At 49.7% G+C, this 26,556-nt stretch overlaps 1 protein-coding gene across 4 annotated transcripts in view; it reads left to right on the forward strand.

Annotated features, from left to right (window-relative positions):
- Nucleotides 1–1,506: 1,506 nt before the first annotated feature.
- LOC146420374 (formin-like protein 2) overlaps nt 1,507–26,556 on the forward strand; it is a 42,269-nt gene continuing 17,219 nt past the window's right edge. For 3 of the 4 annotated variants that reach the window (XM_085048334.1, XM_085048337.1, XM_085048336.1), the window contains exons 1-10: nt 1,507–1,612; nt 2,148–2,231; nt 8,724–8,804; nt 10,878–10,954; nt 12,579–12,662; nt 14,453–14,605; nt 20,607–20,715; nt 22,023–22,099; nt 24,902–24,995; nt 26,053–26,127. In XM_085048334.1, coding sequence (XP_084904460.1) covers nt 1,550–1,612; nt 2,148–2,231; nt 8,724–8,804; nt 10,878–10,954; nt 12,579–12,662; nt 14,453–14,605; nt 20,607–20,715; nt 22,023–22,099; nt 24,902–24,995; nt 26,053–26,127 — 897 coding nt within the window. In that variant the 5' untranslated portion in view covers nt 1,507–1,549. The remainder of the gene's footprint in view (nt 1,613–2,147; nt 2,232–8,723; nt 8,805–10,877; nt 10,955–12,578; nt 12,663–14,452; nt 14,606–20,606; nt 20,716–22,022; nt 22,100–24,901; nt 24,996–26,052; nt 26,128–26,556) is intronic. The other variant, XM_085048335.1, reaches the window with a different exon arrangement.

A 26,556-nucleotide genomic window follows, 5' to 3' on the forward strand; every position in this document is an offset into this window, starting at 1 on the left:
CTCAGGAGTGAGGAATGGTGCTGGAAGGACCCTCAGGAAAAATACCGAGGAGTGCATGGAATGATAACAGAGCTGATAAGGCTGAGAGGAGCAGCAGGGCAGATAGGATCAGAGCCTGGAAATGCTGTCAGCGTGGCAGCAGGGATGAGTGAAGGAGTTATTATCTGATGGAAAAGGAGCTGGGGAGGAGCAGAAGGCGTGGAGGGGATCCCAGGGAGCAGGGACACTTCTGGGATGGGATGGAGGGAAGGCAGAGGAGCAAATCCCTCATTCCCAAGGCTCTCCTGGCTGTTCTGGGCTCCTCAGTGTGGTCAGCAGCACCTACACCACCCCCTGGCACTGAATCACCCCTGGCACTCATGATCCTGCCAGGCACTTCCTGAAATTCTGATTTTCCAGGTGCCAGGGAGGTGTCCTGGCTGGCTGATCCCAACACAGCCCTCCTCTTCCCTTCCCTGGGAGGAAATGAAGGAAGTGTGGGCAGAGTGTGGCTCTGGGGTGGTTCCAGGGATCCCCAGCACAGCCTGCTGGAATAAAGCTGGAGGCTGCCTGGGCACAGCTTGGGAACGTGCTCCTGGAGTGGGATTTTGGTCCAAAACTGCCATTTCTTGATTCCTGATCTGTTGTTGTGTCTGGTGCTGCTGTTACCAGCTGGCTCTGCCTCCCCAGGGATGGATTGTGCAGCCTGTGCTCCTCGGGGGTGAACTGGGGATAACTGGGGCCACTCTGGGAATTCCAGCTGGAGCCCAGGAGATTCTGGAGTCCAGGAGGTGCTCAGTGGGTTTTCCACCCTCCCTTTGGCCTTGCTGTGCTCAGCCGAGCTGATTGGGTTCTGTCACTGTTCAGCCACTAGCAGGGAAAAAGACCTGGATTCTCAGCGTGGCATGAAAAGAGCACTTTTATTATTTGATTCCAGCTTGTATAGATTTTTCAGAGGTCACCCAGATTGGTCAGTCAGGAGCCTCCCCATAGGCCTGACTGGCCAGGCCTGAACTGTCCAAATCTCGAGACACTGTTTTTAATAACATCCAAACTTTATCTTTGTTTATAAAACACAGGAGAAAATTCTTATGGGAAAGACCTGTGCTAGCCACAGGGTTCCTCTCCAGATCTGGTGCTCCTGGGTTCTTCCCAGTGTTCCTGGTTCTCTCCAGGTGTTCCTGAGTTCTCTCCAGGTGTTTCTTGGTTCTCTCCAGGTGTTCCTGGTTCTCTCCAGGTGTTCCTGGTTCTCTCCACTGTTCCTGGTTCTCTCCAGGTGTCTCTGGCTCTCCAGGAGCACAGGCAGCACAGTTCTGCTGCACATTCCCAGCCAGGGCTCTTGGGAAGGCCACCCATCCAGAGAGCTGTCCTGGAAGGAGCTCTCCCATGCAAGCAGTCAGGAGCGATAGGGATCAGCTAATTGCTGCCTCTCCCTGCTGCCTGCTGTCACTCACCGGCTGGGATTGTTATCTCCAGGGGTTGGGCAGCAGCAATCCTGCTCTGGCATCTGTGTCATCCCGGTGAGGTGGCATGGGGTGACTTTTCCAACCTGGCTAGCTGTTGGAGTGAAATGCAATGGCATTTTGTGATCCTGCTGGGAGAGGACTGTCCTGCAGCCCCAGCCCACTCTGGGGTGTGTTTCCCTCAGGAATGTGCTCAAGGGAGGGAATGGGACCTGTCTGGGGTGGGAATGACTCCTGTGCCGTGGCAGTTCAGGGAATCCTGTCCTTTCCACTGCTGGGCACAGAATCCCAAAACAGTTTGGATTGGAAGGGACTTTAAAGCTCGTCCCATGGGCAGGGACACCTGCCACTATCCCAGGGTGCTCCAGCCTGGCCTTGGACACTGCCAGGGATCCAGGGGCAGCCACAGCTTCTCTGGGAATTCCAGCCCAGCCCCTGCCCACCCTCCCAGGGAGGAATTTTTCCTAAAAGCCCAGGAGCTGGAGCTCAGGGCTGCCCCTCAGTCTCACCCTGGTGTGTCCCAGCCCTGCCCTTGGGTTACTCGTGATTCCCTTTGGGGCCAAAACCAGCAGGGACAGGGAATGTTCCTGAGCAGCCCTGGCATCAGGAATTCCCACGGAGCAATGGAACAACCTCAGCCATGCTCATGGTTTGCAGCAGCAGGTTTGGCCCTGGCTGATCCTCCCTGTGCTCCTCTCTCTGCAGAATGCCATGAACCTTCCTCCCGACAAAGCGCGGCTCCTGCGGCAGTACGACAACGAGAAGAAGTGGGAGCTCATCTGTGACCAGGTAAGGAGCCCTGCAGAGCCTTTGGGGGACATTTCTTCCCATCTGCTCCTTCCCCAGCATCCCTGGGCTGAGCAGGACCTTGCAGGGCACCTATTCCCAGAGTTCCAGACCTCCATTACTGGGAACTTCTCCTGAGCCTTGCAGTAACAACTGTGACCAACCCAATCCATCTGGGATCCTGGCATTCCATGATTTGTGCCAGGGGTGTTTCCAGAGTGTCCCAGAGAGGTGAGAGCTCCGTGCTGGAGTCTGTGTTGGCAGAAACTGTTTGATCCCAGCCTGGATGTGCAAATCCCCACCTTTCATTGGGATATCCCTTTCCCTGTGATGTTTCCAGCCTGGATGTGCAAATCCCCACCTCCCACTGGGATATCCCTTTCCCCTGTGATGTTTCCAGACTGGATTCCCTGGATGGCTCCAGAGCTGTCACCTCTGGGGACAGGAGGTGCTGATGCAGCCTGAACTCCTGTTCACCTCCAGAGGCTGGAAAAAGCTGGGATTAGGCAGTGCCAGATGCTGAGGCATCTATCTCCTCGTGAGCTGTGCAGGGTGTGAGGGATGATCAGGAATGGCATTTTGAGGGGAAAATGAAGTGTCCCAAAGGTGGGGGTGGAATCTGGGAGCCAGCAGCAACACTGGGCTGTGAAAAAACCAGGAAGTTGAGCAGTAATGGCTGATGGAAAGAATTGATCCAGCACTGGGAGAGCAGGGTGTTCCCTTGGGATGTAAACTCAGCAGGAGCAGGCTGGGAGTCTGCAGGAGGTGCAGCTGTGCTGGGAGCTCAGGGACATCGGGATAAATACATTTCTGGGACATTTCCTATTTAGCTGTTACACTGGGAGGTGTTCCCCATCCCTGGAAGTGTCCAAGGCTAGGTTGGACAGGGCTGGGAGTAGCCTGGGATAGTGGGAAATTTCCCTGCCATGGCTGGGGTGGAATGGGTGGGATTTAAGGTCCCTCCCAACCCAATCCACCCTGTGACTCCATGCTTTGTGTCCATGATTTCCCAGAGCATCCCGGGGAGGTGTGAGCTCCGTGCCGAATTCCCTGCTGGCAGCAGGACAGGCAAGAAGCCTTTTGATCCCTGGATGTGCAAATTCCCCCCTCGGAGCTCTGAGAGCTCTGACCCACCCTTTGCAGCTGCTGCTGAATCACTGCGAGCTCCGGGCTGAGATAGCAGGGACGAGCAGATGGGAAGGAAATTCGCAATCTGGAGTCATCAGCAGCTCCTTGCACAACCCCAGTCCACCCCCGGGCTGGGATGAGGCTCTTCCCACCCTCTGGAAAGGCAGGGAAGCAGCGCAGGGCTGATGTAAGCCGAGCCAGCACTGCCAGGAGCAGGAGAGCAGCAGGAGGAGGTGACCCAGTGCCACCTTTGCCGTGTCCTGCCACCCCAGTCACAGCTCCCTGGTGTCCCCCGGGGTGCTGCCAGCCCCTCAGTCAGAGCAGGGTGAGCAGGTGGCACTACAAGGTGGCACTAAAAGCACCAAAGTGCGGCATATGGGCATATGGGTGAAATATTTATATCCATATTTATGGAATTACGGGGCTGAAAGCACTCTGGGAATGGGGGTTCTGCAGGGGTTTTTGTAATGTGGATGCAAATTTGGACTCCTGTTTTCTCTGTTTCACCTAGTTTTGCTTGGAAATCAATGAGGAGATGAGGTTTTTCTCTCCTGTGCTGGTTTTCAGCTTAGAGCTGAAAGGGAAATTATCCAGAAATGGTATTTTTAAGTAGCCCGTGCAGCACATCCTGGATATTTATCTGTGGAATATTTGGAGAATCTCAGGAGTTAATCCCCCAGAAGGAACTGTCACTTTTGCAAAAATGAGATTAACAAAAGCGGGAATTACCAATCTCACTATGATATGGTAATAATAATAACAACAATAATAATGACAATAATTAATAATCTGCCACAAGTAGGATTATGTGCATTGTTCGGGTCACTGTAAGAGTTGCTGGGCTGGTTGTGGAGAACTCATCCCAGGTGGAATTTTCTCTTCCTTTGTCTGTAAACCTTGCAATCATCTCAGCATTGTCCTCAGAGCTTTCTCCAACCTCTCTGGGTAAGATCCACAGGGGAGGAGAAGAGCAAAGCCAGGGAATCTGTTGTCACCCTGGAGAGGGTCAGGGGTGAAGGGCTGGTATTGGGAATGATCCAGGCAGGGACCAGGAGATCCAGGAAATGGGGTCCTCCAGGGCTCTTCTGGTGTCCTCTCTGCTGCTGAGGGACAGGAGGGCCTTGGGGACATCCTAAAAGGTCTTCATTGCCCTCTAATGGCAAATGGTGGCAGGGGTGTCACCATGGCCTGGCTCTGGGACACTCAGGAGGGGTGGGAATGAGGGATGGAGAGCCATGGGAATGTTGGGAATGAGGGATGAAGAACCATGGGAATGGGGTAGTTTGCATCCAGAATCTCCTCCAGAGGTGTTGGTGGAACTCTCCCACTGGAGCTCCAGAAGGCAGTGCTGGGACTTTTGGAGGTTGGTGGCCAACGTGGAGCTCTTGGGATCCATGGATGGCTGATGCAGCAGGGCTTTGTGGAGAAGCTGTGCCAATTTTTGTCACAAATTGCTCAGTGCAGCCCAGGTTTCCCCCCAGGAATGTGCTGGAGCCCCTAGGGTGCCATTGACCCTTCTGCAGCAGATATCCAGCTTGTTTGCCACTATCCCACCAAGGATTTTCCATCCCTTTGCCTGTGCTGCAGAGGCCATTTGCAGATCTGGTTTGAGAGCCTTTGCTTTAAAAAAAAAAAGTGTATTCCAGGGAATCTGCCCTGTTGGGGTAAATACAGGGTGGAAAATCCCATGTTTTATGGGACTTTGGGACACTCATGGCTTCATTCATTGGACTGGGCAGCCCTGGGAGAGGAGGCTCAGGGAAAACCAGAGCAGGAGGGGATGGGAGATAAAGGCATGAGGAGTCCAGAGCTGGGTGATTTGGGATGGAGAAGGGCTCAGCACCTCCGGGGTCAGAGGGAGCAGCAGCTGGAACCATCCCAGAGCTGCTGCTGCCCTCCTTTGGCAGGACATGAATCCTGAGGAATGGATCATTCCTCCTAATTAATTAGTGCAGGAGGAGTGGCTGCTGTCACCTCATTGTGTGAGGAGCCTGACAGAGGGACACAGATTGTCCTGCTGGCTGGGAATGGCCTGGGAATGGCTGGATGGTTGGGAATATCCTGGGAATGGCTGGAGGGTTGGGAATATCCTGGGAATGGCTGGATGGCTGGGAATGGCCTGGGAATGGCTAGCAAGGATAAGGATAATAACGAAAATAATTATAATAGCAGATGGGCTAATGCAGAAAAATGCCCTGAATGTTGTTGGGAGCCAAGGATTGTTGGAAAAGCCACAATTTCCTGGTTCCGGAATGAATAGGTTTTCCAGAGCTGGGGGATCAGGAGATGTGTGGAGCTCTTTGTAGGATCACGTGGAAGAGGAAGTGCAGAAGTCCAGCAGTTCCTCTTGGCTGCTGCAGTAAAGCCAACCCAGCCTCCCTTTTTTCCTGTATCCATCGGAAAAGAAAGTGCTAATTCCGGCTGGAAGAGTCACAGGAGCAGCATTGTGCTCCTGCAGCCAGCTTTTCCCCCTGAGCTATGGAATCATGGAATGGGTTGGGTTGGAAAGGGCTGTGAAGCCCATTCAGTCCCATTCAGTCCCAGGGACATCCAGGGACAATTCCACTGTCCCAGCTTATTCCAGTCTGGCCTTGGACATTCCAGGGATCCAGGGGCAGCCACAGCTTCTCTGGGAATTCCAGCCCAGCCAGGAATTCCCAATTCCCAATCTCCCATCCATCCCTGCCCTCTGGCAGTGGGAAGCCATTCCCTGTGTCCTGTCCCTGCATCCCTTGTCCCAAATCCCTCTGTGAATTCAATCCCAGTGAATTCTCCCCATTTATTCCCACCAGGGCTCATCTCATCCCATTGCTCTCCAGTGCTGCTGTCCTTGCATTCCCATCCTGGCTCACACCACCTCTCCTCAGGGATTTTCCCAGTCCAAAAGGCCCTTTATCCTGGGAATTAAGCTGGTTTGCTTTGTAGGTGGCTGACAAAGGCCGTGTGCAGTCACTGCTGCTCCCTGTCGCTGTCCTTTCAGGCTGCAGATAATGCTGCAGCTCACAGCAGCCACGGAGCAGAGATAAAACAGGTTTGGCCGGGATTTGGGAACTTTGTTGTGTCTGAATGGCTCAATCCCGGGAAGCCAGCGGTGATGTCACCCCCAGGATTTGCTGAGCAAAGTTTGGCTGCTCCAATCCGGATTTTGGGGCTTTTAGTGTGTGCAGGAAAAATCCCCCAGCTCCTCCTCGTTGGGATGGTGTTCAGTCCAGGGTTTGGGAGCAGAGCTGGCCAGGGAGTGGGTGGGAATGGCCAGAAGTGCAGGGGAGGAGCTGAGAGGGAGAAGCAGGGATTTTTAACCCTTTCTCTGTGGTCTCTAAGGCAGGGCAGTGCCTTGGGCAGTGTGGGATGCTCCCAGGGAGGACCAGGAGAGGATTCTGATGTCCACAGCCATGGGAAGAGGAAGATCAGCCTTCCATCCCCTGGGAGCTGCCAGTCAGATGTTTGGGAAGAGGGTGGCTGTGACATCCTGAGTGACCCAGAGGCCTCACTGCACACACCCAGCCCTGGCTCTTCATCAGCCTCTAATGGAAAACACTCCGAGCTGGAGAAACCCAGACAGCAGTCGGAGCCAGGAAAGGGCAATTTTCAAGGCTAATCCCTCCTAGCTTTCCAAACCAGCAAAAAAGAAACCCTTGAAGGGGCTGTAAAAATGTTTCCAGGCCTGGGAGATGTTTACCACAAGTGGTTCTGGGTCAGTCCTTGGGGAAGGGCATTGCTGGGGTTTGCTATAGTGGATAAAGTCTTGGAAATCTTTTAACCCAAGGAATTCCACTCCACAGCATCTTTTGAAACGCTGCTGCTGCTGCAGAGATTATTACATAAATACATAATTACAGCCAGGATTTCAGCAAACCAACCAGTAGTTGCATCCCAGGCTGTTCAATGTGCTCCTGGAGTCTCTTTAAGCATTTCATTTGGAAGATTCCAGGCAGTTAAAGCTGGCAGTTGGGAAAAACTCCCATCACTTCAGCAGATGAGGGCTGATTAGCTGGGGAGAGAAATAAATCCATAAAAAAGCTTCTCTGGAGGGTTGGAGTGAGCAGAGTTCTGTCAGCAGGAGAGAACCCCCAAAAAGGGGAATAAATGGGACAGGGAAGGTGGAGCATTGTTGGGATTGTTGCCCTGTTTTGCATTTGCTGAGCTGTTTTTTAGATAAAAAAGGAAATGCCAATTCCAGAGCCGTGTGGAGGTGCATGGAAAAAGAATCCAGCTGGGAAAGAGGAAATCCATGAGTGCTGTTCTTCCAGAGCTCCCACCAGGGCTGGGCGAGCTTTTCCCAAAATTTTCCTTCATTTTCTCCCTGCTGGCCGCGACAAATTACTTTTTTTCCCAGCAAGCAGCGAGATAAAAACAGGAAGAACTTGTGGTGTTGAGCCAGTTCTGGTAACTGGGCAGCAGTGTCCTGTTCACTCCAGAATAACTTTGGGATAATGCAGTTGGAATTGCATCCTGACCTAATAAAGGGAGGTTTCAGCTAACAGCTATAAAATGGGAAATTCCAGCAGGAGACTGGGATGAGATCTTCCCTCCAGGGACAGGGGCAGGATGGCCTGAAGTTCTTCCAAGATACAAAGAGGATCAGAACTTTTGGGAAGGCTCTCAGGAGGTTTGGACACGGCACATTGCTGGTGGAGCAGCTCGTGTTTCACGGCAGCTTTGGTGGGAAAAACTTCCACTGGGAAAGCAGGGAAACATCTGGGAGCTCTGGGAAGGCAGAGGTGGTGTTTGTCACCAAAATCTGTGCTCTGTGGGTCTGAGGGGGGATTGGAGATCAAGTGATCCCTGGGATGAGGTGTTGGGACCTTGAGGAATGGCTTCCCACTGCCAGAGGGCAGGGATGGGTGGGGGATTGGGAATTGGGAATTCCTGGCTGGGCTGGAATTCCCAGAGAAGCTGTGGCTGCTCCTGGATCCCTGGAAGTGTCCAAGGCCAGGCTGGACAGGGCTTGGAGCAAACTGGGATGGTGGGAGGTTTTTTCCCAGTGCTTAAGAAGTGATTCCAAGTTTCTCTGGGATTTTGTGGTTTCAGTCCAACATGGACATTCCTTCACTCTCCTGAGCCTTCTCCTTCCTCTCCATGCTCCTTGTGAGCACAAACCCTGGAACTTCAGATGGGTGTGCAACTGAAATTCAAAATTCTGGGCTGAAATTCAAAATTAAGCATTCCCTGAATGCTTAACGTTTGCTTTCACACTGTTGATATGAATATCAAGATCCATTTAAATCCATTTTATTTGCATGCATGGATTATCCATCCAGGAATAGAATGTGTTCTATAAATAGATGTGGTTTAATATGGATGTGGTGCACCTGTTTCAATCTAGAGGAAACACAGATAAATGGTTTATTCCTGTCTCCTTTCCAGGAAAGATTCCAAGTGAAGAACCCTCCACACACTTACATCCAGAAGCTGAAGGGATATCTGGACCCAGCAGTGACCAGGAAGGTGAGGAGCACCCTCTTTCCTCCTGTCTGTCCCTTGTTCCTCAGCCAGGACGCTCCTGGGCTCTTGGGGACAATGCCTGAAAAGTCTGAGGGAGGAGCAGTGAGAAATTGGCAATTTGCTGCAGTTTTCCCAGCTTGGGAAGGAGAGCAGAGGTTGGGAAGCCAGGGAGCATCTGAGATGGAGCACAACTTGTTTTAATAACCTCAGCACAACTAAATAATCTGAGAAATGATCCTGAGCTGGGCTCTGGGCTTGGCTGTGGTGGAACTGCCATCTGATGGGTCTGTGCTCACCTTGGGAAGGGCTGGCCAGGGATTGAGTCCTTTTCTCTGGGAGTTTGCCTGGCAGAGGCTCAGTGCAGCAGAGTGCAACATCCGTGGGGATCAGCTCTATCTGTGGGGATCAGCTCTATCTGTGGGGATCAGCTCCATCCGTGGGGATCAGCTCCATCCACGATCAGCTCCACCTGTGGGGATCAGCTCCACCTGTGGGGATCAGCTCCATCCACAGGGATCAGCTCCACCCATGGGGATCAGCTCCATCCATAGGGATCAGCTCCATCCGTGGGGATCAGCTCCATCCGTGGGGATCAGCTCCATCCATGATCAGCTCCACCTGTGGGGATCAGCTCCACCTGTGGGGATCAGCTCCACCTGTGGGGATCAGCTCCATCCACGGGGATCAGCTCCATCCATGGGGATCAGCTCCATCCATAGGGATCAGCTCCATCCATGGGGATCAGCTCCATCCATAGGGATCAGCTCCATCCGTGGGGATCAGCTCCATCCATAGGGATCAGCTCCATCCATAGGGATCAGCTCCATCCATGGGGATCAGCTCCATCCATGATCAGCTCCATCCATAGGGATCAGCTCCATCCACAGGGATCAGCTCCATCCATGATCAGCTCCAAGAGCCCCAGTCCCACCCCAAAAGGCAGCAGATCCCAGCAGCTCCTGCCGTGGCTCTCTCATCCCAGCAATCCCTCCTGGTGCTGCCCTGCACTGATCCCAGCTCTGCTCCCTGTGGAAAACATGGATCCTGCCATGGCCATTCCCTGGCACGGGGCAGGTGCTCCTGGGACAGTGCCCCTCTTGTTGGAGCCTCAGCAGGAGCAGGAAACCATTTCCCAGGAAACCTTGCCATTCCCCAGCTGGATTTTTCCCATCCCGGTGAACAGATCCTTTGTGTTTCTCTCCGGAGGGTTTTGGGATTGTTCCCTGCTTGGCTTCATTCCTTGGGCTCACATTGAGGCCTTTCTTATCCAGGGACCCCTTGGCAAATGACAAACCCAAAGGGCCTAAAAATAACCCTCTGAGTTCCTCCCTGCTGTTGGGATGTTCCGGATCACCCACGGCCTTTCCTCAGCCCAGCTGACCTGGAGAGGTTCCCACAGGGATGGCACAGCTCTTCCCACTGGGAATCCTGCTGGGATCCAGGTGGTGCCACTGCTTTTGCTGCTGGTGCCCCACCTGGCTCCAGCCTGTGCCACCCAGGAGTGCCTTCCCAATAACCAATAATAATTAGTTACAAAATAATTATAAAATAATTGGTATAAAATAAAAATTTCTATCCCATCAAACCCTGCCCTGACCATTCTCCACCCGCTTTAGCTGTCATTTACTCTGTTCAAAAATGAGAATATTCCAAAACAGCTGCTCCAGAGGTGTTTTTCCAGCTGTTTTGGCACTTCTCCATGGGCAGGAAGAAGATCTCCAATCCTCCTCCAGCTGGGGTTGGAGATGCCCCCCTTGGCTCTCCTTTCCAAAGAAGAGGAGCTCAGAATCTTACTGAACTTGCTGCTAAACCAAAGCTTGTTTTATACAGAAATGTTTATTTATCTCCAGGCTTTTAATTTCCTTAATCCTGGGAGCTCTGGGAAGTTCTGGGAACAGCAGCAACTCCTCCCCACGTGGTTCTGTTGACTGCTGGGCTGCTGCTGCTGCATTCCCAGGGATTTAGGGGAATTCTCAGTTACCTCCATGTTTTCTCTCTTCCCTCTGGGCTGGGTGAGATGTTGATATGTTTTTAATGGAGCCTGAAAATTGTTATTTTTGTGCTCCCTTGTTTCAGAAATTCAGGAGACGAGTCCAGGAGTCAACTCAGGTGCTCCGAGAATTGGAAATTTCCTTGAGGACAAACCACATTGGGTAAGAATTTCTGCTGCCTCTGGCTGGATTTATTTTTTATTTTTAATATTTTTTAATTTTTAAATGTATGAATTTATTTTTTATCATTTATGAATTTATTTTTTATCATTTATGAATGCATTTTTTAATTCTAGTGGTGGCTGTCTCTGAGCAAACACCTCTTTGGCATGTGGGGAAGTGATGCCACTTGATTGATAATTAAAGCCTTATGGACTTAATGAAGGAGCTGGGAATCTCAGGAGGATAATTCAGCTTTAATCCTTTCCTGCTGGATTCATCCACATTTTTCTGAAGGCTGAGGGAAGATTGGAGTCAACTGCTGCTCACTCAGAGCCCAGGGAGTGAGGCTGTGGCCAGAATAAAAATAAAGCTGCAGCTATAAATTGATATCTCACCCTCCCTGCTGGTTTATAACTTTGACATGGGGCAGTTCAGGGAGCCTGGCTGGGAATGACATCCCAACATTTCTCCACAGAGCAGCAAATCCATCCCAAACTGCAGCAGCATTGCCAGAGGTTCAGTGTTTTCCCAGACATCCCTTTCCCATCCCCATTCCCACCAACCTCACCTTCCCATGGGATCAGGAGCTGCTCCAGCATCAGCCAGGGAGCTTTTCCTGTGGTTTTCTCCACGATCACAGTCTGTGTCCAGCTCAGTTCCCTGGATTTTGGTGGATTCTGCTCTGATTTTTAGGGAATGAGGGTGTTTCAAGCTGTGGGAGGAATTGCAGCTCCCAGTGGGGTGATGAGAGCTTTCCATGGAGCTGCAGCATCCCAAAAACTCCTTCTCCAGCACAAAGGATTCTGGATTTAGGATGAGCCAGAGGAGCTCAGGTGCTGCACCAGGGCAGGAGGAGAGAGAACAGGAGCAGTGTTTATTTCTTTGGTGCTCCTGGCTGGAGGATTTCTCTCAAAATACATTTCATAAAAGGCCAGGCTGGTTATTTCAGCAGGGAAATAAATAAAATTGTTAATCCTGAAGATCAGAATAACTCAGAGGGGATGAATTCCCACTCCACGAGCCTGGAGCTCCTTTTCCCTCCCTGGATTCCCTCTTCCCAGTGGCTCTCAGTCCCTCCCAGGGGTTCAGAGGAGAGCTGAGGCTCCTTTCCCCCTGGCTTTGCCCCTAAATTGATGGATTTTCAAATTTTTCTCAGCATTTTCAAAGCTTTGGAACAGAACCGACTTCCCTGAATTACTTTGCAGAACTCAGAGGCCACTGAATTCTTCAAAATTCACTGAAAGAGGCAAACTTTAAGTTTGGGGTTTTTTTAAAAAAAAGGAGGCAAAATCACTGTTAAATGTACATCCAGGATATCCATCAGAGATCCTTTTCCTGCTTTTCCAGCCTGCTGGAGATCAGGATGAGATCAAACCCAAACCAGCTCCCTGTGTTAGGAATTGACCTTCACAGTGCTGCAAAAAACCTCATTTCAGAACATTTGGAAAGGCATCTGAAGGACTCTTTAAAGTCCTCTAAATCGTTTTGAAAAAGCTTTTTATCCTGAGGGAGACCCAGAGTGCTGCAGTGGCTCTGTCTCTGTGTTTCCTGAGAATTCCAGGGAATTTTCCTGAGAATTCCAGGGGATTCTGTGAGGTTCTGATGTCCTGTGTTTCTCTCCCAGCTGGGTCAGGGAGTTCCTGAACGAGGAGAACAAAGGCCTGGATGTGCTGGTGGAATACCTGTCCTTTGCCCAGTATGCAGTCACGTAAGTGAGACATTCCTGGGATTTCCTGCCGCCAAATCCATGGATATTTGGGAATTTTCCTTCCTTGGAAAGGGTTAAGCACTGAACAGGGCCGTGGTGGAGTCACAGTCCCTGAATTGTTCAGGAAGGAGTTGATGTGGGGTTTGCTGGGCATGGAAGGGTTTGGTGGTTTTGATCTTTTCCAGCCTTAATAATTCCAGGATTTACTGAGAGCAGAGGAAATCTTAGTGTGAGTCTGGAATTATTTCATCACAGCAGACAAAAAAAATTAATCTGAATTTAAACCTTGAGGTTATTTATCTCTGGGCCTGTCCTGATGTATTTATCTTTGGTCTCTGAGCTTCCTGGGGGTGGAAAAATCATCCCACAGATGTGTGGGGAGATGCAGGATGTCCCAAAAATGGGTTTGCAGTGAGTTCCCAATGCTTGGTGCTCCTGCTGTGTCCAAAGGGATTCCCAGTGCAGCACAATCCAGGAGCAACTCCAGGGGAATTCTGCAAGTTGGGAAAACTGAAAACTGATTTTTTTTCCTGACATTTGGGAAGCTTGGAATCAGATTTAGTCTTTTGGGTGATAAATCACAACATGGGCTCTGTAAAGAAAGTGGGGAAGATCAGCTTTCAGTGGAGATTCCTGGCTGAGATTTTGTTTTATTGCCATGGAATCATCCCAGACTGGTTTGGGTTGGGAGAGACCTTAAATCCAAACACCTCCCACCATCCCAGAGTGCTCCAAACCCCATCCAGCCCAGCCTTGGACACCTCCAGGGGCATTCATCCACATTCCTGCAGGATATTGTAGTGGATTTTTAATCTAAAAACGAACTAGAAGCCTTGGGTTGAAGATGTTGGAGCAGGACCTCAAGCTGGGGAGAGATTATAATTTATTTTTAGCAAGGCTGCCACCAGATTTATGCCCATCAAAGAGATTTGTGGTGAGGCTGCAGGGAAATTTATGAGGGAAAATCCCATGGTTTCAAATGTTACCCACTGGAAAAAAACCATGCACAGCTAAAGGAAGGGTTTGTACCAAACTTTTCTGCCTAAATTTATACAAACTCGCTGGGTTTTTCCCCTCTGGCATGGGGAACATGAGTAATAACCTCAGGAGCTGGAAAGGGAACTTGGAATAGCAGAATGTGGGGTGAGGAGTCAGAAATCAGGGGATCTGGGATGATCCTGGGGACGTTTTAATGTGCTGGGAGGTTTGGGAGGCTGAGCTGGGCTGGAGGAGACCAAAGTGGAGCTTGCAGAGCTGATTTATGGAGATGCTCCAGAATTCCCAGAGCTCCCAGAATTGCCACTCTTTCCTTCCTGCAGGGATATTGATCAGCAGACAGCCAGTGTTGGATTTATTTTATGCCAGAGAAGCTGTTTGATCCTGTTGGGGTGTTCCTGAGGGATTGAAAGCCCTGTGGAGGTGGCACTTGGGGACAAGGGGCAGTGCTGGGAATGGTTGGATTCCATGGATTCTGTGCTCTCTGAGGGTTTTTCCAATCTCACTGTGGTTCTGGGATTTTCCTTCCCCCATGTGAAGCTCATCTTGTTTCCCTGGACATTCCCACATCCTTCCAGCACCACATTGCCTTCCAGGCTCCTTTTCCACCTGTGGAAATCCTGGAATTCCAGGCTGCTGTGGGTGGGAAGAGACCTTCCTAGGGCTGGGGGAGCAGCTGGATTTGATGATCTCAGAGAGCTTTTCCTTTGGTTTTTCCCCACATGGCTTTGCCCGATGATTTTGGAATTCCACCACAACCCTAACCAGACCTTGGAATTCCCTTTCCCTTGCAGATTTGACTTTGAGAGCCTGGAGAACAACGTGGAGAGCTCCATGGACAAGTCCAAGCCCTGGAGCAGATCCATCGAGGACCTGCACAGGGGCAGCAACCTGCCCTCCCCGGTGGGGAACAGCATCTCCCGCGCCGGCCGGCACTCCACGCTCCGGTAGGGAACCCTCACTGCTCTTCCCCTGGGGAATCCCTCCTCTTCCCTCTCCTCCCAGCAGCAGTGGGGATAAGCAGGATGTGCAGAATGGTGTGGCTGTGCTGCAAGGAACCTCTCAGGAAAAGGACAGGAATGAGTCCCAAGGGCAGGATGAGCTGAGGAAGGATTTCCTCAGGCACAGGAAGCTGTTCCTGTTTTCCAGAGCGGAAATCAGCTTTTCCATGGAGTCAGCCAGTCCTGGCTCTTCCAGCAGCACATTCCTGCCATGCTGCCATGAAACAGGATATTCCATTCCTTGGAAAGGAAATTTCCCTCCCCCAAACCTGCTGTCACTCTCACCATTCCTCTGTTTACTACCAAGCCTTTCTTTCCCAATATTCCATTTTTTTTCCAGTTTAATTTGTGGGAAAGGCAGGATCACTTCCCAGGATTGGTTGACAGTCAGCTCTGTTCCATTCCTCAGCTGTCCCACTCCACCCTCAGATCCCAGGACAGTTCTGGGGGTGCAGCTGGGAATGCTGAATCCTTGGGGAATTTTTTTTGACTTTTACAGAGTTTTGCTCCACAATCCCTGTGAGCACAGCAGAGTCCAAAAACAGAACCAGTGAGGCTTCACTGCCAGCTTTTCCCTTCCAGCAGAGGTGGATTTGGTTGGCCAGGCAGTGACCTCAGCCCTGGGGTTGCTGCTGACTGGCTCCAAACCTTGGACATGGAAGATTGAATTCCCAACCCTCAGGCAGTGGAGAGGAGACAAACTCAGCTCTGGGAGAGCAATCCAGCAGTGGGGAGCAGCAGCATCCCAGTGGATTTAGGGGTTTTTGGAGTGGTTTTGGTGTTCTCTGCTCTGGAATTGCTCTGCCAGGAGGTGCTGCTTCCACTGTGACCTTGGGAGGAGAGTTTGGGATTAGGAATGCCTAGGGCAGGAATACCTTACGTGGCTCTTACATTGTTTCTCTTCATTTCCTTCCACCCTTTCTCACATCTCCCTTTATTCCTCACCTGTCTGACTCTCTGTTTTGACATCTCCATTCCCTTTTCCCATTCCTATGCTCTTTTCCTGTTCTTCCTCTTTTCCTATTCTGCCTCTTTTTCTGTTCTCCCTCTTTTCCCACTCCAATGCTCTTTTCCCATTCTCCCTCTTTTTCTGTTTTCCCTCTTTTCCTCTTTTCCCATTCTCCCTCTTTTCCCATTCTCCCTCTTTTCCCATTCTCCTTCTTTTTCTGTTCTCCCTCTTTTTCCATTCTCCTTTTTTTCCCATTCTTCCTTTTCCTGCTCTCCCTCTTTTCCCATTCTCCCTCTTTTTCTATTCTGCCTCTTTTCCTCTTTTTCTGTTCTCCCTCTTCTCCCGTTCTCCCTCTTTTGCCGTTCCAACGCTCTTTTCCCATCCTCTCCCTTTCCCCATCCTCTCCCTTTCCCCATTCTCCCATCCTTCCCACTCTCCCTCCCTTCCCCTCTCTCCCCTCTCTCCCCCATCAACCAGCTTGGTTTCTCTGCCCGAGCACCTTGATCCCAAAGGCTGCCAGAGCTGCCTGGCAGCCGAGTGCCTCTGGAGCAGCTTCCCTCTGCGCTGTGCCGCCGAGGCTCCCGCCCGGAAAACCCCGTAAGTCCCGCGGGAAGCTTCCTCCCCCGCCGGCCATGGAGCCCGGGCTGCCACTGCTCCATGCCACGGATAATCTGGTGGCCACACGGGCTGGGACACCCCAGGAGATGCCAGGGTGCAGCCTGCAGCACGTGTGGTTATCACATTATAGCTCCCAGCGTAGTTGGCTTCCCTAGATTTTTGCGGGATTTCCGCGGGATTTCCGCGGAGAGAGAGGAACGCTGCTGCTCTTCCCGTGGCGCAGAGAATTGTGTTGAGTTCTCCTTGTCGTGGTGCAAATAGTTGTGTTTTGGACCTAAACTGAGAGCTTGTAGTGTTCCATCTTGTTTCCTCTGTTTGTTAGAAATGGAGACTTTGCTCATCCCCAAAGCTGCCACACCAACGGGACCTGGCGGAGTTCTCCAGCCCAAATTTTCCTCCCCACTCCAGAGGCACCTTAGAGCTGGGGCAGCTTGTTTGGGTTGGGTTTGGGTGGTTTTTTCCCTTAAAACCGTGCTTTAAAATGTGTATTTTTTTTAAGTGCGTATTTTTTCAAATGTGTATTTTTACATGCACATTTTTAAAAAAATGTGTATTTTTAAAAATGTGTCTTTTTAGGTGAGTATTTTTTAAAAATGTGTATTTTTAGGTGAGTATTTTTTAAAAATGTGTATTTTTACATGCGCATTTTTTAAAAAACGTATTTTTTAAAACATGTCTTTTTAGGTGAGTATTTTTTAAAAATGTGTATTTTTTAAAATGCATATTTTTAAAAATGTGTATTTTTTAAGCGTGTATTTTCAAAACCATAATTTTTCAATAGCTGGGGATTCTGTGTGTGTAAAGAAAAGTGGCAGCTACAGGCAGGTGAGAGATTTTTAAGAAAGGAGGGTTTTTATAATTGTAATTGCTTTAATTGTCGTTTTTATAATCAGTAAATCCTGGCGAACAAGGGAGGGTTTTTCTATAATTGTAATTGCTTTAATTATTGTTTTTATAATTAGTAAATCTTGATGAACTGAAAGAGGATCTTCTCCTCAGAGCAAGGCTGGTGCTCCTCTATTGAGGAAGGAATTCAGGGGATTTTGTGGAAAAATCAGGAAGTTCCTGCTCTGTCTCCATGAAGTTTTTGGGATGTGTGGAAATTCCTCTCATGGTTAAAACCATGCAAGTGGGAAAAAGGAATCCCAGAATTGCAGAATCCCAGCCTGGTTTGGGCTGGAAAGGTTTAAACTCATCCCATCCCATGGGCAAGTAGACCTTCTGCTCTCCCAGCTTGCTGCAATTCCAAGCTGGGCTGAAAGATTTGCTCTTCAATTCCAAGCTGGACTGAAAGATTTGCTCTTCAAGTCCAAGCTGGACTGAAAGATTTGCTCTTCAGTTCCAAGCTGGGCTGAAAGATTTGCTCTTCCCTCCTGGAGGAAAAGGAGGAGAAGATCCCAGCAGGATAATTCTGGAGCTGGGCTGGGCTGGGCAGAGCTCTGTCCACACTCCAAACCATCCCTGCCCAATTCCAGCTCCTTCTAGAGTTTTTAGAGTTTTTAGAGCTCCTTTTGGAGCTGCCAATTCCCTGCTCCCTGTGTTTCCTTGGCAACCCAGGGCTTTTTTATTTCCTGAAATCCACACCAAAATGAGGGCAGGAGGATGAAAAAAGGGGGATGAAGCTTTGGGGATTTTCTTGCTGCTTTTTTTGGGAGAAAGGAGCATTAGTGAGAGTCAAGCCTGTGCTGTCAGATCAATATTAATGCAGGCTTTGCAGAGTCCCAGCCCATTAGAAATTCCCTTTCTTCTGAGTAAAATAGTGGAGTTTTTATGTGGGTTGAACTGAAAAACTTCAATTCTTCCTCCCAAATCTGCTGGGTGTGTAAGGAGAGAATGATCCAGGCAATCCATCAATGGGCTTGGAGGGCAGTCAGTAATTGGGTTTAAATCTGACACTGCAGTGGCTGAAATTGGGATTTTCCAGGAATGATTTCCCTGCTCAGGACCTGGGGAAGGTAGAATTTCTGTCAGATACTTCCTGATTTACAGAACATCTCTGGGAGATCAGAGACCCCAAAGTGCTGGGATGAGCCAAACCTTTCCTTGCTGCTGGCAGGTGATCCAAACCCCACAGTTTCCAACCCAAAATTGCAGGGATGGAACCCAAAACCCACCCAGCCCTGATGAATCTCAGCTTCTCATTTCTGCTGGGAGCCAGGGGGAGAGCAGGGTGTTCTTTTAGCAGAGAAAAAGGTAAAAATAAGGGGAGAAATCAGCTGTAATTTGGATTAAATTGTTGCATTCCAAGTGCACCGCTGGATGGGCACATCGTGGAATTCCAGGAGGGTTTGGGATCTAATTCCAACCTTCCTTCCACCATCACAGGCTGCTCCAGCCTGGCCTTAGACATTCCAGGGATCCAGGGGCAGCCACAGCTTCTCTGGGAATTCCAGCCCAGCCAGGAATTCCTTCCCAATATCCCATCCATCCCTGCCCTCTGGCAGTGGGAAGCCATTCCCTGTGTCCTGTCCCTCCAGCCCTTGTCCCCAGTCCCTCTGCAGCTCTCCTGGAGCTCCTTCAGGCCCTGGCAGGAGCTCTGAGCTCTCCCTGCATCCTTCCCTTCTCCAGGGGAACATTCCCAGCTCTCCCAGGTGCCTGGAATGCCCCAGGTAGGGAGAGCTGTAGGAGGAATCATCTTGGATTGGGAAGATTCCATCCCTGAGGATGATCCAAGCTGAATTCCAGGCAGATCACACCCAGTGCTGGACCATGCTGGAGTATCCTTGGCATCTGGAAGTCCCAAATTCTGGCTTTTGGGGTCAGTTGTGTTGGTTTAAGGAGATTTTTAGAGCCAGCAGAACTGGTGGAATCCTGGAGTTTAGGGATGTGGCTCAGCAGGCACTGAGGAAATGATTTTCCTCTCTCAGTGGTGTGATGAAGATCTCATTAATCTGATTTAAAATGTGTGGAAAATAATTCTGCAGCCTTTCGTGACTTAAACGTGAGATAAACCAGGATAGGACTAAAACTGGCACTGAAAATGGCTTGAAAATCTGATTTTTGCTGTGTTTCCTGTATTTGTTGGGATGAATGTGTGGAATTGGCAGGTCTGGCAGGGTTGGGAATTGTCCAGGCAGCTCTGGAGCTGCTGCCACACTTCCCAGTTCAGGTGTGACTGGGGAAGGGACATTTGGATATCCCAAATATCCAGGGGCAGAGTTTGGGGTCAGCAGCCTCATCCTGAGCTGCTCCCAAAATCCATCTCCACTGCTCCAACCCCCTGTGCTGATCCCAAACTGGGTCACGTCTCCCCAAATCCTGCAGTGCCCTGAGCTGATTGATTCATTCATATTTATGGATGGAGGGAAAAAAAGAAAAAAGAAAAAAAATCCTTTGACTGAATCCTGCTTTGAATTTGGGGTTTGCTTTCATCTCAGCACGGCTGGGAAGGGAGAGGGATGGTTTGGGCTTTGGAACAGAGGGAATTTCATTGAAACAGCTGGGAAATCACAATAAACTGCTGTGGTGTTCCCTGTTTTATTGTGGATTAAATGAGGGAATTTGTAGGGATGAGCTGGGAAGTCACAGCAAACTGGTGTGGTATTCCCTGTTCCTGCTTTATTCTGGATTTAAATGAAGGAATTTGCAGGGATGAGCTAGGAAGTCTGTTTTATTTTCTGTTTTATTGGGAATATTCCTGTTTAATTGTGGATTGAAATGAGGGAATTTGTAGGGATGAGCTGGGAATCCCAAAAACTGCCATGGTATTCCCTGTTTTATTGTGGATTTTAGCAAAAGGAATTTGCAGGGATGAGCCAGGAATTCTGTTTCATTCCTTGTTTATTCCCTGTTTTATTGGGAATATTCCTGCTTTATTCTGGATTTAAATGAAGGAATTTGCAGGAATGAGCTGGAAAATCACAGCAAACTGCTGTGGTATTCCCTGTTTTATTGTGGATTGAAATGAGGAAATTTGCAGGGATGAACCAGAAATTCTGTTTCATTCCCTGTTTATTCCCGGTTTTATTAGGAATATTCCTGTTTAATTGTGGATTTAAATGAGGGAATTTGCAGGGATGAGACAGGAATTCTGTTTATTCCCTGTTTTATTGGGAATATTCCTGTTTTATTCTGGATTTAAATGAGGGAAATTGCAGGGATGGACCAGGAAGTCTGTTTATTCCCTGTTCATTCCCTGTTTTATTGGGAATATTCCCTGTCCCCAGTGCTGGCAGGCAGGGCTGAGCACGAAAATGTGGATTTTTCCTGTTGCCAGTCCAACATCCCAGCACCTTCTCCTCCTTAATTTCCACCAATATTTCCCACTTTTCCTCTGGAAAAAGACATTTTCCACTCCTCCATTCCCCCCCGTGGAGGGATATTCCACTTCCTTCCCTTTCCCTCCCTAAAAATTGATGGGAAATTGTGGTTTTTTTGCAGGTACAACACCTTGCCAAGCCGCAGAACCCTGAAGAATTCCCGTTTGGTGAGCAAAAAGGATGATGTCCACGTGTGCATCATGTGCCTTCGAGCCATCATGAACTACCAGGTGATTCCCTGGGGGAGCTTGGAATTCCCTGGATCTTGGGAAAAGGGGGAGGAAAGGTTTGGAGGAGGATTTTGGGGGTTAAATGGATTAAATGTTGGAATTTTCGTGCTTAAAATGGGAAGGAATGGGATGTAGTTGTGTTATTTAGGGCAGGTGGGGAGGTGAATGAGCCTGGGCATGTTGGGCCAGCTCCTGCTCATTAGCCATGCAGCTAATTAGGTTTAATTAGTGCAGAGTGCAGCCACTGACACTTCCAAATGGGAGATTTTTTCGGAGAGGATGGAAAATCTTCTCTAAAAATCAAGTTTTCCCTTTCATGTTCTTATGGCAAATCACTTGGGATAACTGGAAATCAATCCACTAGGTCAAAATTTATCTTTTATTCCTGAGTTTTCTCCCTCTCTGGTGGATGCTGGGATGCCCTGGGAGCATCAGGAATTTGGGATTTTCTGCTAAAACCAGGAAATCTGAGCTGAACACCTTGATGGGGAGTTGGGAGGGATTTGTGGGAGCAAAATTTGTGGGATCGACAGGGATGGGAAGGATGCAAGCAGCAATCCAAACCCATGGAGTGCATTCTAAGGGAATTCTGCTGGATTTTTGGAGAGCAAAGCCAGCAGTGCTCATGCAGGAAAAGGTTGGGTTTGGCAGCTGAAATTCAGCTGGAATTTCACAGCTGGGTTTTTGGAATGGCAGCTGGAATTCTGCAAATTCCTGCCCAAGAAACGATTGGACATTTGCAGTTTGAAGTTGCAGTGGGAATTGCATTGAATTGCGTCGGAAATTCGCAAGAATTGCAATAAATGTTGCAAATAAATTTGCAAATGTCCAGTAAATGATGGAGAGTGGAAAGGGCTCGGAGCAGAGGGGTTGGGAATGGTGTGGGAGCACCTCTTGGAGCCTTTTTGTGGCTGAAATATCCCAAACCCAGCACTTCCAAAATGGCAGGGAATTAGGGAATCACGGAATATCCAGAGTTTGAAATGGTTTTGTATGGCGGGAGAGCGAAATATTCTGGTTTGAAACTGCAATATTCTGGTTTGAAACTGCAATATTCTGGTTTGAAACGGCAATATTCTGGTTTGAAACTGCAATATTCTGGTTTGAAACTGCAATATTCTGGTTTGAAGCTCCAATATTCTGCTTTTAAGCTCCAATATTCTGCTTTGAAACTCCAAAGGGTGGAGTTTCTGTTTGGCTTGAGAAGCTGCCCTGGGCTGGGGTGAGAGGGGTGGGATGTGGTGGATCTGGGAGTGCTGGTGCCAGGCTGAGGTGACATTTGTCCCTTGTGTCCCTTGTGTCCCCAGTATGGATTCAACATGGTCATGTCTCACCCGCACGCCGTCAACGAGATCGCGCTGAGCCTCAACAACAAGAACCCCAGGTAGGTCCTGCTGCTGGCAGGGTGGGACAGGCAGGTGAGTGAGGGGGGATTGGGAAAGGATTCCAGGGGGGAATGGTGGGGAAAATCAGGATTGGCTCTGGGTTGAGTGGAATCTGAGTTATGGTGCAGGTAAATGAGCAATGGGTGTCTAATCCCAGTCTTTTCAGAGCCTGCTGGTTCTCCAGCCTCAATAATGGCTTCACACTGAAGGAGGATTGATTTAAATGGGATTTTGGGAATTAGGAATTCCTGGCTGGGCTGGAGTTCCCAGAGAAGCTGTGGCTGCCCCTGGATCCCTGGCAGTGTCCAGGGCTGGATCACCCTGGGATGCTGAAGGTGTCCCTGCCATGGCAGGAGTGGCACTGGATCATCTCTAAGCTCCTTCCCACCAAACCCACTCTGGGATTCTGGGATTCAGCTGGAATGTGGAGCTCTCCAGCTCTGCTGCAGTGCAAGGAAACCCCACTGGTGATGAGCAGCTGAACGTGGGATTTACCCCAAGAGAGGGAAAAGCTTCATTAGGAAATGTCATCCATGATCCTTAGCTTGGAATTCCTCTGGAGAGAGTTTCCTTCCTGGTCTGGGTCAGGCTGCAGCCACACTGCTGGAATTGCTGTGGAGCTGCTGGTGGTTCCATGTCCCTCCTCTTCCCACACATCCCTGGGATCCCAACTCCAGCAGATCCTGAGCTGTGCGCCTGGCAGGTCTGACAGATCCAGGTTGGACACAGAGGTGTTTCCAAGGAAAGGGGAGACAGGGATGAGGGGATAACCAGCCCTGGGGGTGTGTGTTCCCAGCCTGGGCACAGGCAGGAATCTTGTCCTGAGGAAAGCAGCTCCTTCCTTTCTTATTTTATTGAGCCCCAAACCAAGGTTAAATGGGAAGTTTGTTGGTTTTATAATTTTTATCATTTTTTTATCGTTTTTGTCATTTCCCAGTATCTGGAAATCAGGGGACAACCCAAGTTTTCATTGTTGGGAGAAGTGCCCTATTAGGATTTCTGTGGATTAAAAAAAATCCTTTAAAATGTGACTAAAAGAATCTGAGGGCTGAATCAATGTCAGTGCTGCTCCAACCCCAAGCTGTGGTTGTTTTATTCCCTAGGGAGCTGTTGGAAAGCCCAGGGCTGGCTGGGATGTGCCAAGGGGAAGCAGCAGCTCTGGGGAGTTCTGTGGGGCTGAGCCCATTGCCATGGAGCTGATCCCATTGCCATGGAGCTGATCCCATTGCCATGGAGCTGATCCCATTGCCATGGAGCTGATCCCATTGCCATGGAGCTGATCCCATTCCCATGGAGCTGAGCTGATCCCATTGCCATGGAGCTGATCCCATTGCCATGGAGCTGATCCCATTCCCACAGAGCTGATCCCATTCCCACAGAGCTGATCCCATTCCCATGGAGCTGATCTCATTCCCATGGAGCTGATCCCATTCCCATAGAGTTGATCCCATTCCCAAGGAGCTGATTCCATTCCCAAGGAGTTGATCCCATTCCCATGGAGCCAATTCCATTCCCACAGAGCTGATCCCATTCCCATAGAGCTGATCCCTTTGCCATAGAGCTGATCCCATTCCCGTAGAGCTGATCCCATTCCCACAGAGCTGATCCCATTCCCACAGAGCTGATCCCATTCCCACAGAGCTGATCCCATTCCCACAGAGCCAATCCCATTCCCACAGAGCTGATCCCATTCCCCCTGCAGAGCTGAGTGTGCAGGAGATGGATTTGGGCTGCAGGGACTCCATCTCCTCTGGTTATTCCCAAATCTATCCCACAGACACAGCCAGAGCTGCCCTTTCCCTGTCCTCATCCCAGAGAACTCCAATCCCACAGATCTCCATCCTCTCCACACACAATTCCTCTCTCAGAGGGAATATCCCAGCAAATCCCACCAGAGCTCCTTGATCCTGAACCACCCTGCAAGTTCTTCTGGTGGCAGGAAAGAAAAACAAAAAAAAAAAAACAAACTTCAGGAGGAAGACTTAAATTCCATTTAAAATTTCCCAGGGCAGTGACCATTTTTTCCTGGTTTCCAAAGATCCCCTTGACCCTTTGGGAGCCACAAGGTATTTCTTGTTCCTCAGCATCTGCTTGGAGCATGGCACGGATTTGGGAGGTGTGTGCATGGTTTGCCTCTGCTCAGAGCTCAGCTGCCCAGGAAGCTTTTGTTTTCCAGGAATCCTGGAAGGAAATCCTGTGGGTTATTTCCAGCAGAGTGACACTGAGTTTGCTGCATGTTTTTCCCCTCAGTGCTCTCGTTTTCTCCCTGTTTCACTGCTGAAAATCAGCTGCAATTCCTGATTTTTGAGGAGAAGGATGTGCTCCAGCATCCTGTGTTCTGCAATGGATTGTGTGTGTGTGTGTGGCTCTAAATACCAATTACCACGGGGAATAATTCAGATTGGTGCCAGGAAAGCTGCAGACTGGAATCCCAAGCACTTCCATTAAAATCTGGGATCTGAGGAAGCTGTTTGGGAGATGCCAAGCTGCTCCTCCAGGTGTGTGCAGACTGGAATTCCCTGGCAGCAGCAGCTCCCAAACCCTCCCTGCCTTTGCCAGAGTTCTGCTTGAATTCCCACCTTGGGATTTCCATCCCTGCATGGTGTGAGAAGCTTTAAATGGGGAAAAACTGCACAGTCCTGGGAGAGAGAGGTGAAATCCCTGGATCAGCACCTCAAAGGGTTCCTCATTCCAAGGGATTGAAAACCAATGGGATGAAGCTCCATCTCCCACTTTTCCCACAGGAATGGAGCAGATTGATGCAGAACTATCACTGATTTTCTCCTTTGGTTTTCCCACAGGACAAAGGCTCTGGTGCTGGAGTTGCTGGCAGCAGTTTGCCTGGTCAGAGGTGGCCATGAGATCATCTTGTCAGCGTTTGATAACTTCAAGGAGGTTCGTGGAGCTGCCTGACCCCACCTGGGGACCATCCCATTGGGGACCTGACCCCATCTGGGGACTCTGCTTGCCTTGTGGAGCATCCTCAGCCAGCTGAATTCCCTCCAGGAAGGGATTTCCAAATGGGTTTTGCAGGAGATGGAAAATCCAAGCTTTTCCTTGGGTTTGCTTATGGCAAAGCACTTGGGATAACTGGAAATCAATCCACTAGGTCAAAATTTATCTTTTATTCCTGAGTTTTCTCCCTCTCCAGTGGATGCTGGGATCGTGCAGCATGCCCTGGGAGTGCCAGGAATTTGGGATTTTCTGCTAAAACCACAAAATCTGTGGTGAACAAGGTCTTAAAATGCCTTTTATTCCACCTCCCACTATCCCAGGTTGCTCCAACCCGGCCTGGAGCATTCCAGGTAAAATATTATTCCAGATAAAATATCCAGGAAATCCAGTAAAATTCCGGAAAATATCCTTTCCAACTTTTTTGCCATTCTGTGGTTTTTTGTGGATCACCCTGGGTCTGTGTGCTGAGGAAAGCAGGACTGACAGAGAGAATTCCAATCTCCCAGAGAAGCTCCTGGGAATATTAAGATTGGAACAACCTCCTGGGAGCTGCTTTATCTTGGCTCTTGCTTTTATTTCCTGCCAAGACCCCTTTCCAGAGCTCTGGAATTCTGGGCAGCTGATGGTTACACTGATTTATTTCCACTCCTCCTCCAGCCAGGGATCATTTTCTCTTTTCTCCTCCCTGTCATTTGGGTTTCTCCCTAATTACAGAGCAAAGCCAGCTGGGAGCTGTGGCACAGCCTGGTGCAACAATCATGGCTGTGATGCCATTTTCAAGGAGAAAAGAGATAAAAAGAGTTATTTCCTAATTCCAAATGTGCAGTCATTGTGCCTGGCTCCCCAGCCTCTCACTGCAGGTGCTCACATGGAAGGATTTTGGGAGGAAGGATATTTTTAATGAGCAGAAACCTGGCTGGAGAGGCTGTGCACAGGGAGCTGAGGTGGGTTTGGGGTGGTTTTGGGGCTAACCAGGTGTGGTGTTGTTCCCTCCCAGGTGTGTGGGGAGAAGCAGCGCTTCGAGAAGCTCATGGAGCACTTCAGGAATGAGGACAACAACATTGACTTCATGGTGAGTTTGTGAGCAGCTCACCAACCCCAGCCACTGCTGATCCCAAGTGCCATAGGGTGCCTTTCACTCTCAGCTCCTGAGGCAGCTTTTCCCCAAGGAATGCCTTATTCCAGAGGGAAGGGGCCTGGGGTGTGAATCCAGACCCAGTTCCTTCTCCCTTTTCCAGGATGTTGAAATCCAGATCCATCTCCCTTTTCCAGGATGTTGAAATACAGATCCATCTCCCTTTTGCAGACCATTGAAATCCAGATCCATCTCCCTTTTCCAGGCTGTTCAAACCAGCCCTAGTTTTCCAGAGCCTGGTGCAGTGCCTGCTCTGGCCAGGAAGCATTCCTGCTCCAGGAAGGTGACTCTGCAGACATGACTTCATTCCTGGAATGCTCATTCCCCTTTAGCCCAGGAGACAAACATTCCCTGAGCCCAAATCCA

The sequence above is a fragment of the Lichenostomus cassidix genome, unplaced genomic scaffold (assembly GCF_008360975.1).
Source record: "Lichenostomus cassidix isolate B80296 unplaced genomic scaffold, HeHo_3.0 HiC_scaffold_507, whole genome shotgun sequence".
NCBI classification, from domain to species: domain Eukaryota; kingdom Metazoa; phylum Chordata; class Aves; order Passeriformes; family Meliphagidae; genus Lichenostomus; species Lichenostomus cassidix.